We start from the raw sequence: 13,877 nt of genomic DNA on the forward strand, positions 1-13,877 counted from the left end.
TTAAAAGAGAATGTTTAAAAAATAAGCAGTCATGGGCTGGAGATATAGCTCAGTTGGTAGAGTGCTTGCCTCGCATGCATACGACCTTGGGTTTGATCCCTAGCACCACACACACACACACACACACACACACACACACAGAATAAGAATAGAAATAGTCAGTGAAATTTCAGAAAATAATACAAAAAGATAGGTGGAAAAATGTGAAAGAAAATGAAGGACTCCAGACTGAAAGTCCAATATCCAGCTAAATGGTGGGAAAGAAATTATCAAAGAAACAATACAAGAAAATTTCTCAAAAGGACAGAGTCTCAAGATTGAAGGGTCCACCAAGTAAGCAAGACAATGAGGAAGAAAGACTCCGACAAGGGCAAGTCTTTAGAAGGCTTCAGAACTCAAAAGAATGAAGAGGAGACCTTAAGACCTCCCTAAAAGTAGCAGGCATCACACAGAGAACTAGAGTCACATGGCATGAATGTCTCAGTAGCAACACTGGAAGTGAGAAGAAACTGGAACGAATTCTTTATGACTCTGAGGGAAAATGATTTCCAACCTAGAATTCCACATCAACCCAGGGAACATTCGCCATCAAATACAAGGACAGAATGGAAACATTTTCAAATATGCAAGATCTCAAAATATGTCCATGTACCTTTATTCCAGAAGGTTCTGGGGGATGTGCTGGTGAAGTCAAAGGAGTAAGCTAAGAAAGGGGAGGACACAGAATTTAAGAATTAAGAAACAGGGAGCCAGTAGAGTTGAGGAGTGAATTGCAGACCCAGGGTGACAGCTGTGCAGCAGACCCAGGAGGACCAGCTTTAGATTGGAACAGTGGAAGGATGTTCCCAGAGAAAAAGTGCGACCATTGCCCTTGGGCTATGCAGAAAATGATGATAAGTCTGTAACAGAGATGATGAATCATTAAAAAACAAAAGCCTAAATAATCAGGATGTCAAACAAAATAAAACAAAACAAAACACAAATCAAGTGGCTAGGTAGGGTGGTGCACATCTAAAATCACAGTGACTCAAGAGGCTGAGGCAGGAGAGTAACAAGTTTGAGGCCAGCCTTGGTAACTTTGTGAGACCCTGTCTCAAAAATAAAAAGATCTGGGGATGTGGCTCAGTGGTAGAGGGCCCCTGGGTTCAATCACCAGTGTCAAAACAAAACAAAACAAAAACAAACAAACAAACAAAAAACTAGTCATGTATGTTGTATAATTTTAAAACTAAATAACACAAATGAAATGATAATTAACTCCAGGATGAAATAAAGAGTTCTACAGGAAAGAAAGCACAAGTCGGATGTAGTTGCGCACAGCTGTAATCCTAGAAACTCGGGAGGCAAGGCAGGAGGATCGCAAGTTCAAAGCCAGTCTCAGCAATTTATTGAAGCCCTAAGCAATTTAGTAAGACCCTGTCTCAAAATAAATAAAAAGGGCTGGGGATGCGGCACGTGGCTCAGCGGTTAAGTGTCTCTGGGTTTAATCCCTGGTACCAGAAAAAAAGAAAGCAAGAAGGGAAACACAGACACTACATGAGACTTGGCTCTGCAGTGAACAACGTTTTCATAACCATCATAATATAAATACCAACTACAGATTCATCCCAAATTTGTGACAGAACCCCACTGAGAGGAATGGGAGGTAGGACGTATTATGAGAGTTTAGTCCCCATCTATCATGGCAACAAAACAACAGATGGCAACTACAATGAACAGATCAAGAAGGCCTACTATACACATTGTTTAGAAACATGGGGACCACATCAGGGACCTCAGCTGAGGTGCTGACAGCAGTGTCTGTGGGAAGCTGGCCTGTGGAGTGGGGACCATGGCCTCTCATTACAACTCTTTTAGTACTTTTTAGCTTTTAAAAACATGTACTTGGTGTATTTATATATATATATTGTTTTAAAATAAAGTTAATGTACTAGGGGGAACCATGATAGTTTGGTTGTTTATCTTGATGAATCCCTAATTAGTGGAATATCAGGGTAAGGAAAATTTAGAGATTGTAGGGTAAAAGAACCGGGGAGGGGTCACAGGAGTAAGAAGCAAAAGGGAAGCAGGGAACCGCCTAGAACGCGCAGCAGCTGCCATGCCACGGGTGGCTTGCGTATTTAGAGTCCCCAAACACATTGCTTTTAAAACACATTGCTTTTGGACTATAAAAGTAATAAACATTTATTGTAGGCACTTGGGATAGTACAAATGAATAAATAAAGAGGGAGAGAGAAAAATCGAATCCCACCCCAAATCTCTTTATACTTAGGTAATAATTATTATAACTTGTTGGCACATCTTCTTAAAATAAAAGAGGGTTATACTACATAAATATTTCTCTGTTGCACTTTATTTCCTCTTTGTATTTTTCCAGGTTACTATTGTCTTTGGAAAATGATTAAAATGACCTCTTGGTGTTCCAATATATGAGTAGATATCAGAAGATAGCCATTCAGTCAAAAGACACAATATCCAAAGGAAGTCATTTGGTCCCCCCCAATCCTGTGAGGTCTGTGTTATTATTATATCCATTGCACAAACTAGGGAGGAGACCATTACAAAGTCAAATAATTGCTGCAGGTCACATGCTAATAAGCAGGAGTTCTAGGGTTTCCCAGGCAATCTGCTCGCCTATGTTTATGGACCACACTTACAGACAGACTGTCTGGAAACAAGTATTCAGTCAAACACACATGCACGAAGGCTGCTTCTGCTCAAGCATTGTGGGAATGATGCCTCAGCATTTTCCAGCTTAAAACTTTGAGAACAACCATGGCATGAATGTGTTTTATTGAAGAATGGTTACAGGTACTATTGCATATGAGCGCTGAGACTTCAGAAACAAATTTTGAGGTTTCAACATCCAGGAGGGTCAACAAATAAACAGAGGCAGAGGTGACTAATGTAGGTGAAGAGACCAAACACCTGGAGTTAGTGTCCTGTAAGAAGACAACAGCTGAAATTAAGAAACTGTGTGTCCTTCTGGAGGCTGGGAAGGAGAATAGGATGGGAAAAAAACCAGAGTGTGGTAAAATGTTCTGACTTTGAAGAGAGCAGGGTTGCTTTGAAGTGATGGGACAATACTGGTAAGTGAAAACAGGGACTTACGAGTGTTTTTGAGGGAAGTTTGAGAAGAAAGAAAGGGGTCCAGGGAGGAAAGTTGTGTCCCTTAAGGTGAGGTCTTTGAAGAAATCTAATGGGAAAAGGTGTTTGGAGACACAGGGCTTCTTCAGGGTTCCTCTGCAGGAAGCTCTATCACCAACAGGGTGGAGTGCGGGGTGAGTCATAGGCAGAATGAACCGATTTGGGTAGTAAGGCTGTGTGTGTGTGTGGGGGTGGACCTGTCTGGAGATCACCTCCAGGTCCGACATTTCAAAGGGAGAGGGGATACTTATTAGGTAGCTATTTTTAATTGGGAATACGCGGTGGCATTATCCAGCTTGGCCATCCACAGCGTCTGCTAGGCACTGAGACGCATGAAGGGCTGTACAGCATACGAGGGGGCCAGGGAATCTTGCACTTTGACACAACTTCCCTGGGCCCCCGCGGACCTCGGGATTCAGAGCTCTATCCTTGTTTTGCATGAGATCCGCGAGGCCCCAGAGGGTGAAGGGCCTACCTACGCCTAGGCTGCACATCTGGCTCAGTGCACGCCTGCCCGCCCGCTGGCCCGCTGGCCCGCCGGCGCCTTCTCCTACACAGCCTCTTGGCCATCGCCTTCCGGCCTGCTCAGCCCGGTGAAGTCGCCCCAGTCGGCTAACCAAGCAGGAAGGGAAAGTCCAGTGGGTGAGGGCACGGGCGAGCGTGCGCCCTGGCTCTGCGTCAGCCTGCGGCCACCGCTGACTTATTTCGGACTTGCGTGGTTAAGTTACGCCGAGGGCGCGTCTCTAACCCACGGTTCGCTGAGCAGCCACCCACAGGCAACCCCGGCAGCGTCCCAGCACTCCCTCAGGAACCCGGTCGCGGCGCCCCCGCGAGGCCGAGAGAGGACAAGACGATGGCGGGCGCTAGTTCTGGCGTCTCCCTCCCTTCTCGCTGACCTCTGCTCCAGGAGACCAGAGCCACGCTCGCCGATCCAGTCCGGGATCCAGTCTGCCGAACCCTCCCCGTGCTCCGGGGCGAGGCGAGAGAGGCGTGGCGCGGACGAGGGGGCGGAGCCAGAGGGCAAGGGCGTGACGGGTGGAGCCAATGGGCATGGGCGCGATGGGCGGGGCCAATCGGCGGGCGGGGCCAATCGGCGGGCGGGGCTCGCGGCGCCGAGGGCGAGGCGCATGCGCGCTGGGGCGGCGCGGGAGGCCGGCGGGCAGCGGGGAGGCCTGTCGGGGTGAGGGAGGTGCGGTAGGACTGTTTGGGTTCGGGAGGTGGCTGCCCGTGCTGGGCCTCCCGGTTGGAGAGGCAGTCTCGGGGGAGGGATGCGGATATGGGGAGGCGGCCGCGGCAGAAGCAGCGGGGGCAGGTGTCTCCGGGGAGCTAGGCCCGGCCTTTCAAGATGCTCCCCAGGGAGAAAAGGAGAACCGAGAGCCCCGGGGAAGGCCCTACGCCACACCGCCACACCGGGCGGGGACTGGGGTCGAGCCCAAAGTGCGAGTTGACGAGGGCCACCTGCTATGGTGACTGGCTAGTTCTGCTTTGCCTGGATGTTCCGGTTTTAGGACCGAAGCATCCCGGGCCTCCAGCCCTTTGCAGTGACCCTTTGCTGCGCCCCCTGTCCCACTTGGGCATCTCCGTCCAGATTAGACCTGGGAAGCTGGAGGAGGTCTTCCGACGTTTCACACCGTCTTTTTTATGTTAGGGTGAAGACACCCTCCACAGCACCTTCCGGATATGCCTGTCCTTGTAACGTAAACACTTCAATGGGAGCCTTCCTTTTTAAAGGTAGGTATACTATAGAGGCCACCTCTTGCTTTACATTTTATCCTGTAGAAATAAAATGTTAGGCCAGACACTTAAGGAGTGAGGATGATCCTGTGCTCATGTCAGAGCTTTGACCAAAAAGACCTTTGGTCTAGAATTTTTGCCACCCCCATGAACTTGAGATAGAATTCAGAGGTTCAATCAGAGAAGAAATTAAGTCTTCTCATCAGTTTTCTGTTATCAAACTGAAAAAAAAATCTAGATAATGAAAAAATATTATAGGATCCAGACAGAGATGTTCAATTTTTTTCCTTTTCTAACTCAGAAAGCCTCATGGTGTACCATCTGTTTGCCTCACTCAAGGGAAGGATGAAAGCTCTACATAGGAACATGATGTGATGGATGAGACCTGTCATTGTGAGTCTTCTGGCTTTTGATTAGTCATCTGATGTCTTCCCCAGTGTAACATGACTCTGAGATGATAATTTCAGTGGTTGAGGTATATCTTGTCAACCTGAGTTAAATTACAGAAATGGGCATTTACATTAGTTCTCTTTTTGTTTGGTATTGGTATTCTTGAGTCATATTGGAAAGGATAAGTATTTTTCATGTGGTCCCAATGAGTCAACTCATAATATTGTGATTATGATACAGATGGTTGAAGGCAATTGGATATCAGTTCATGCTCATATAGTCACCACTAGTTTTTATAATGGAAGCAGGTTCCATATGTAAGGGAGGAGTGAATTTGATGATTTTTTTTTTTTCAGTTTCTTAGATACTGTCCCCAAGAAATTAGAAGTAGGGGCAACTTTCTGAGGGACCACTCTAAGACATTAGGAATTAGTAATGCCATTGAAGAGAGAAAGCAGACATGTATATGAAGTATAGGTAAAGTCTCCAAGATAGATATGCATTTTATCTCTCACTACATGTTTTTTGTTTTGGCAGATGCAAGTATTCCGTCACTCTGAACAGACACTGAAAAGAGCTCTCATCTCCAAGAACCCAGTGCTTGTGTCACAGTATGAGAAATTAGATGCTAGGGAACAGCAATTAATGAAGGAAGCCTTCCAGCCAACCAGTGATCTTTATGGACCTATTATTTTGCAGTCACAATCAGACTGGATAATCTCACATCCTGAGGCTCCTCAAGACTTTGAGCAGTTTTTCAGTAATCCCTACAGAAAGATACCCTCTCCAGAGAAGCACAGTATTTATTTACTGGCCATTGGTATATATTGGAAATATGATGGTTTTAGTTTGGTTTTGCTGTGGCTGTGTTGTCAGGGATGGTTTGGGCCATTGGTCTGATTGAAGTGGGCAAATTTTTATGGCTTTTTAAATTTCTTTGTGGTGGGGATTGAACCCAAGGCCTTGTGCATGCTAGGCAAGTGATCTTTCATTGCAATAATAGAAGTTTTGTAGCTAAACTAACTTAAAAGTGAACATTTTATTTCTTTTTATCCATATTTTCTTTTATGTTCCTTATTAAGATATATTGAAAATTTGGAGTTTTGTTTCTGATTCCAAATTTCTTATTTGTGGATTGAGGTAAAGACTGAATATTATAATCATTTTAAAATTTGTCTTTAATTTTTTCCCCCTATTATAGGATCTCTAGGAAACACCAGAGTTATCAGTGAAGAATATACTAAATGGCTCAAGGGCTACTGTGAAGCATTTTTCTATGGCATGAGTGTAAAACTCCTAGAACCGGTTTCTGTTTCTGCCACACGGTGTTCTTTTAGAGTGAATGATCACACACGCAATTTACAAATTCATGCAGGTGAATTAAGCAGCTTTGCAATTTGAATTAAGGAAATATATAATGTAAATGTACATACATATGTTTCTTTTTAAATAGGGCATATCCTGAAGTTCTTAAAAAAGAAGAAACCTGAAGATGCTTTCTGTGTTGTGGGAGTAACAATGATTGATCTTTACCCAAGAGATTCCTGGAATTTTGTCTTTGGACAGGCTTCTTTGACAGATGGTATTCCTTTTTCACATTGTTGGTAAAAAAAAAACTTTGTCTGCTAGAGAATATTTGAAGTTGTTTAAAAAAAAAAAAAGGACAAAATCCAACTAATAATAATTTTTTTTAGTTTGTGGTTTTGGGGATTGAATCCGGAGGTGCTATACCACTGAGCTACATCCATAGTCCTTTTTATTTTTTATTTGAGGCTGGATCTCACTAAGTTGCCAAGGCTAGCCTTGAACTTGGGACCACCTGCCTCAGCCTCCCAGATTCATAAGTACAGGTGCGTGCCACTATTTTTGACTTTTTTTTTTAACTTTTTTTTCTTTGTGGTACTGGGGATCACATGCTAGGCAAGTGCTCTATCACTGAGCTACATCCCCAATTCAATAATAGTTTTAATATATTAAAACTACATAGTAATTTCAGTGAGTCATCATGCATGCCATCATGGGGACTATGCTGTCCTTAGATGCTGAAGTTCTGGGTTCTTTAGTGTCGCGACCCCTTGCCCGCAAGGAAGACGCAACTCAGGAATCTTCTCTCAGCAGTTTATTCAGGTCCCTTGATATTTCTTATTCTTTCTTCTTCTCTCCTTCCCGGATGCCCTCCCAGCCTTAATAAAGCATCCCAAGCCCCAATGCAAAGCTGCCGCGTGGAACTTTCTCACAGGGTGGTGAAAAATCATGTGCCAACTCTCTCAGATAAGGAGTTGTTTGTCACATACCACAGCGGAGCCAGCGCCATCTCGTAATGGCGACCATAGTCTGCAGAAACGGCAGAAGCGGCTCACCACACTTTAGTAAGCCATTCCCACCCTTGAGGTAATAACACCTATTTCACTCAGTCATTTGGATATAATTTACATAACAGTGCCTATCCATAAAAAGTGCATAAAATAGTCTGCAAGGTGATGCTGGTCTGTAATCCCAGCTACTTAGGAGGCTGAAATGGGAGGATCCAGGATCACAAATTCAAGTGGGGACACTTTCTCTGGCGAACCTTTCTTTCTATTTAGAGGTGGAAGCTTCTTCTCACCTACTCCTTCATTCTCAAGTCTTCATTCCATGAGGTTCCTTATGCCGTCACCCCTATGACCCTACCCACATGCTTTCTTGTAGACTGGGGTCACTGCTGTTTTGGTAATTTTGGGGATGTGAGCTAGCTTTTCATCAAAAGTTCCTCCTTTTATCATTAACCTGATAGAGATGGAAACATTAAAAATAACTTAAAAACAACTTGTTTGTTTACCTAGATATTGCTGGCTAATTTATCTTATGTATTTGGGAAGGTCAGGAAACATTCTGCCAAGCTTTCTTTTTTAATCCTTTTTTGGGGAGAGGGTAATATTGCATGATATACATAATGTAAGTGATGGAGGATCACAAGTTCAAGGCCAGCCTTGGCAACTTGGCAAGACCCTGTCTCAAAAAATAAAAAGGACTGGGGAGTAGCTCAGTGTTAACCCTGCTCTGGGTTCAATCTCCACAAAATGTGTGTGTTAGCAGGACTGATCTGCTGTGCAGTAAGACAGTATTGCACCACAAGGAACTTTGTTTTCCCTGAGTGTCCAGATTGGTATTTTTTAATTTATAAACATTACTAAAGAAAATAATCTATTTGTGGAAACAGAAATGTTCTTACTAAAACATGTTATATGAATTACACTCATACTTTGGCCCAGTGGAGGTCACTTGTGATACATGATTAGATGTAGTTTTTTTCTGAACTTCCAGAATGCCAGCCTTCCCTAATTTTTAAATAGGGAAGGGCATTTACATTAGTAAATTAGTAGAGAACTAATGTAAATGCTCATTTCTGGCATTTTGAGCATGAGGTGAAGAATATTCTTTTTGAATCAAGTTTGATTGGACAAATTTACTATGAGTTTATTTCCTTACCAAAAAAATTTCAGGATAGACATTACTGGGTCGAGTGTTGCACAGCATGCAGGAGGCTCAGGGTTGTAGCCCCAATAGAGCAAAAAGAAAAAGGTGATAATGTAAAGTCAGGTTATAAATCAGTCTCCTGTACAGTGAGTTATATATTAAACTGTGTTCTCCGGGCACACAAAGATGGTAGATTCTAAATATTACACAGGAAGTCAGTGACAAGGGTATTTATTCTGATCACCCAATACCAGCTGCATAGTAAGAGTTGTGCAGTATAATTGGCTGTATTCTTGTCTTTACTAAAAGGAGTTGCGGGAGGGAAAGAGGCTATTCTGTCTGAAGTCATGGTCCAGAACATATTTCCAGGTCACCTGGGCAGTGTGCAGGGTATGAGGGAAGGCCCACAGCCCTTATTTATATGCACGAAACTGGGAACTGTTGTGTTCCTAAAGTAAAACCACTACTGTCTTTTGTTTACACGATTATTTCTCATGACTCCTTTGGAAGTACTTGATTTTGACTATTCTTTGAGAAGAAGACTTTTTTTGTGAAACTTGGAAACTTCCAGATTCGCTAGATTTGACCTTAAGTGTACTGAGTTTTATAGGCAGGGCAAACTGGATAACAGGTGAAGATTTGGAAGGGGAAACGTCCTCCTTTGTGTTGGCAAACCTTAAGGGTATGGGACTGTGAACACAGTAACACAGAGGTGCCCTCACTGAGCGGATATTCTAGAAAGCTCTGCTTTGGTCTTTCCTTCAGGAATCTTGCCCTCATTCTGTGGTTGCTTTTTTTCTTTCTGCAGGAGTGGGGATATTCAGCTTTGCTAGATATGGCAGCGATTTCTATAGCTCACATTATAAAGGCACAGTGAAGAAGCTCCATAAAAAATCTTCCAGTGACTATGCCATTTTTGATAACTACTTTATTCCTGAAATCACTAGTGTTTTGCTGCTGCGATCCTGTAAGGTGAGTTTAAAAAATCCTGTAGCTGGGCTGGGGATGTGGCTCAAGTAGTAGCGTGCTCGACTGGCATGCGTGCGGCCTGGGTTCGATCCTCTGCACCACAAACAAACAAAGATGTTGTGTCCGCCAAAAAATAAATATAAAAAAAAAAAATCCTGTAGCTTTTTTTTTTTTTTTTTTTTTAATAAGATCTTCATTTTCTAATCATATATCATCAGCCCTTAAAGTAACATTATAAGTGAGTTTGTGTCTTTGTACACTTTTGGTGGATATTGCAATAAAAACAGTCTAACTGGATACAATTGAAAATTTATAATGTCAGTGACACTTTTTGGTCCTGCTAGTACATGCTTTGGCTATATTCTTGTCCTATTTGTTGAATTCCTGAATCCCATTATGAGTAGGTACCCTACTCCTTCAGGCTGATCATCAGGTAGAACTGCCTCTCTGAGGACTTTGGGGAACCACTGTTCTCTGCCCTTTTAAGGAGAAAAGGCGTTTGTTTTCGGGGCTCTAGGCAACCCTCGACTGTAGTTCTGTGATAGATCCTGATATCTATCTCCCCATCCCTGGTCTTTGGAAAGCTGGTCTCCTCATTTCCCTCCTTCCATAGCCAGATGTATGGTCGTCGTCTTCAGTTAAAGAGGTCTGCTTTCCCCAGGATTATACTTTGAAGTACACCTTTTAGAACTATGTTTTCTTCATGCCCCCAACCAGGGATTAAACCCAGGGATACTTAGCCACTGAGCCACATCCCCAGCCCTTTGAGACCAGGTCTCAATAAGTTGCTTAGGGCCTTGCTAAGTTGCTGGGGCTGGCTTTGAACTTGTGATCTTCCTACCTCTGACTCCTGAGTTGCTGGGATTACAGGCATGTACCACTGCGCCGAGCTAGAACTGTTTTCAAAATCTGTGCCAAGAGCCCCCTGCATAAAAGCATCACCGGATGTACTCACTAGCATGTAGATCCATCCCCGCTCCTCCTAGACCTATTGAATCAGCATCTCAGATTCTGAACTTTAATAAATATCCACCTGGTCTAGGGCAAGGATTCTCAACCAGGAATGATTTTGCCACCCAGAGGACATTTAACAATGTCTAGAGACTTTTATTTTTAAGGTCCTGGGGATTGAATGTGGGATGCTTTACCACTGTACTATATCCACCTTTAAATTTTTTTTTTTTTAAATTTAATTTGAGACATGGTTTAACTAAGTTGTTGAGCCTGGTTTCAAACTTGTGACTCTCCTGCTTCAGCTTCCCTAGTGACTGGGATTATAGATATGCACCCCTGTACCTATCTGGAGACATTTTTGATTGTCACAACTGGAGAGGGGTTCTGTCATCTGGTGGGTGGAGGCCAGGGATACTGCAAAACATCCTACAAAGCCCAGGGCAACTCCCCACGATGTGGAATTAACATGTTAATAATATCGAGGTTGAGAAACTCTGGTCCAAAGGAACTAATTAAGGATAATAAGGAAGGTATTCAGATACTTAAGAGAAATGAAGGACTACTAAGGCTTGGAAGTTTTGTTGATAATGGTAAGGAAGTTGATTCCTTTAAATCTGTTTCTTGGAGAAGTAAGTAAAAGAAGTTATGAGCCACTTGTTTGATAATGGTGGCTCTGTAAAACCACAACATGAATGTTTTGCAGACTTTATCCCATGAGATTGGGCACATATTTGGACTGCGACACTGCCAGTGGCTCACATGCCTGATGCAGGGCTCCAACCACTTGGAGGAAGCTGACCGTCGTCCTCTAAACCTGTGTCCTATCTGTCTACGCAAGTTGCAGTGTGCCATTGGCTTCAATATTGCAGAAAGATACAAAGTAAGTGTGGCGTGGTGGTGGAGGAGGGAAGTGGTTATCTGAGTAACAAACTGACATTTTCAATTAGCTCCTTCTCTAGAGCTGTAATTTATCAGAAGGAAATTAGTGTAAAGATAAGCAGGAAGCTGTGGTTTAAAAAAAAAAATGCAAAGAAATACCTTCCTTGAAAACTTCAGGTTGCCTATGCCTTATACTTGCAGTTCTATGAGAAATGGTAAAAGAAGTTTCTCTTCTCATCTAATTAGGGCGAGAGAGCTTGACTGACTTTGCAGAACAAAATACATGTCAGTCTGTGTAGCAAAGTTCATTAAAAAAACTAACTAAATATATATAAACATATGAGCGTGATTTATCTTTCCAAATATGTGACAGAGGTTGTGATCCTCATTAGGATAAAAGGATGATTTTCTTTAAGAAGAAAGAGGGAAGGTACCAAATCTCAGTGTGCATGAGTGTGTATGCCCACACGTATATCAGTGTGCATTCTGTGGTTACTCATGGGTAACTGCTCATTCAGGGGACTGCACTTAAGTGTCTGCATCCATGCCTTCACACATGTGTCTACCATGCTTCTGCATATACTTACGTGTGTACACTTAAGCATTAAATTAAAGGTATAGCATAATACCTTATGGGATAATTAGCAAGTTGAGAAAAGAAAATTATTATCCTACCACCCTAAAATAAGTAGTGTAAGAATTAGTATATTTCCTTTTCATCTTTTTTCTTATGCATACTTTTGAACACAATTTACAATTTTATTTTGTATATTTTGATATGTTCTGTTTTATTCAATGTGGTTTTTTTTTTAATACTTATTTTTTAGTTGTAGCTGGACACAATACCTTTATTTTATATATTTTTATATGGTGCTGAGGATTGAACCCAGGGCCTCGCAAGTGCTAGGCCAGCATTCTACCGCTGAGCCACAACCCCAGCCCCTCGATGTGTTGTTTTGTATTCATAACCATCTTTATTAAGTGCAACATCCTCATCCCAGGTCGAGATAACCTGATCTAGACTCAGTTTTCTTTTTTTGCCTAAAACAGCGTTGCTAACCTGTGAGTCTTCTGTTTCCTAAGGCACTGGTGAGGTGGATTGATGATGCTGACACACCCAGAGCAACTCCGAAACCTAGTTGTGAAGATAATGTGCATTTACCGAAACCTGTAGAGGCCTTTCAGGATTGGAAAGAGTGGATAATGAAATGCCTTGCTGTTCTCCAAAAATGAGTACCTTCAGATAGGAGTAAATAAAATAAATATTTGCACATTATGCTCTCATTTGGGTTGAAAGCTTCATTGGAATGAACTGTGTACTGACTCTGAGCTGGGTCAGAGTACTGGAATAGAACCTTCTTGAAGCACCTGAACTGAACTGAGGCTCATCTGGAATAAGAAAAACTCCATGACCTCCTTCTCTTCTTGTTTACTAGCCCTGTCTGTGGCAGTGAGCACATCCGTTTCCATTCTTCAAATATGTTTGTGTCTCAAAGAGAGTTAGGATTAGCAGTAACTAGTAAGTAAATAAATACTTTAAAAATAGCTATATATGTCCCAAGGAAAGAACCAACACAATTTTCCAGGGGTGCTTTTGTTTTTAGAAGAGATGCTGTCCCTTGCGAGGAGGCCCAGCCAGACCGCCTTTGTGCGCTTTCATGGCCTCCAACTTTGCTGTCTGCATCCTTTTTCTGTGAGCCTTTCTCATCTCAGGCATGCCTTACATCTTCCTTCTTCTTGCTGTTTTATCAGCTTATATCAGTTTTTAACAAATTAAAGTGTGACGTCCTCTCCAAAGTATTTGCACATGACAGTAGCAGTGATACCCATGAGAGAACCATGCAGTTCTCAGCTTTAACTCATTAGTCGTTTGTGAGGGGTATGGCAAATAATGTGTAATGGCATTGGTTTGTGTGGGTTGCACTTATTTCATAGGCTTAGAACAGGTTTTGAGTTTTTTTGTTTTTTTTTCCTGATACTGGAGGTTGAACCTAGAGATGCTCTACCACTGAACTACATCCCCAGTCCTTTTATTATTTTATTTTGAGACACTAACTTACTAAATTGAGAGACTGGCTGTGAACTTGTGATCCCTCTGCCTTACTTTCCCAAATCACTGGGGATTATAGGCATCGGCCACCAGGCCTGGCAGGTTTCAGGTTAATTTCTGTAATGTCTTTCACTTTTTGCATTGTAAAGTGTTAGAGATGGAGAGTGAGTACAATGGGGTTTCCTGTCAGGATGCTGAGAGTGGCCATGATGGCCTGTCAGGCTGTGACATCAACCAGTTCACGGTGGTGAACAAGTTGAAAGCCTCAGACTTGACAAACCACCTCTCTTGGTCAATG

General features: G+C 42.7%; 1 protein-coding gene across 4 annotated transcripts; it reads left to right on the plus strand.

The window, feature by feature from the left end:
- Positions 1-4,243: 4,243 nt before the first annotated feature.
- Amz2 (archaelysin family metallopeptidase 2) lies at positions 4,244-13,329 on the plus strand. 4 transcript variants are annotated; one of them, XM_027946225.2, is made up of 9 exons: positions 4,244-4,327; positions 4,796-4,878; positions 5,183-5,274; positions 5,809-6,091; positions 6,473-6,646; positions 6,725-6,853; positions 9,536-9,699; positions 11,354-11,530; positions 12,613-13,329. In XM_027946225.2, exons 3-9 carry the CDS (start codon positions 5,260-5,262, stop codon positions 12,760-12,762), a joined length of 1,092 nt encoding a protein of 363 aa, XP_027802026.2. In that variant the 5' UTR covers positions 4,244-4,327; positions 4,796-4,878; positions 5,183-5,259; the 3' UTR covers positions 12,763-13,329. The 4 variants fall into 4 exon arrangements, with proteins under 4 accessions (XP_027802026.2, XP_027802025.2, XP_027802028.2 ...); XM_027946224.2 differs by having other exon boundaries at positions 4,248-4,336; XM_027946227.2 differs by lacking the exon at positions 5,183-5,274 and having other exon boundaries at positions 4,248-4,336.
- The last annotated feature ends 548 nt before the right edge of the window (positions 13,330-13,877 follow it).

Source organism: Marmota flaviventris, chromosome 17 (genome assembly GCF_047511675.1).
Source record: "Marmota flaviventris isolate mMarFla1 chromosome 17, mMarFla1.hap1, whole genome shotgun sequence".
In the NCBI taxonomy this organism is placed as follows: domain Eukaryota; kingdom Metazoa; phylum Chordata; class Mammalia; order Rodentia; family Sciuridae; genus Marmota; species Marmota flaviventris.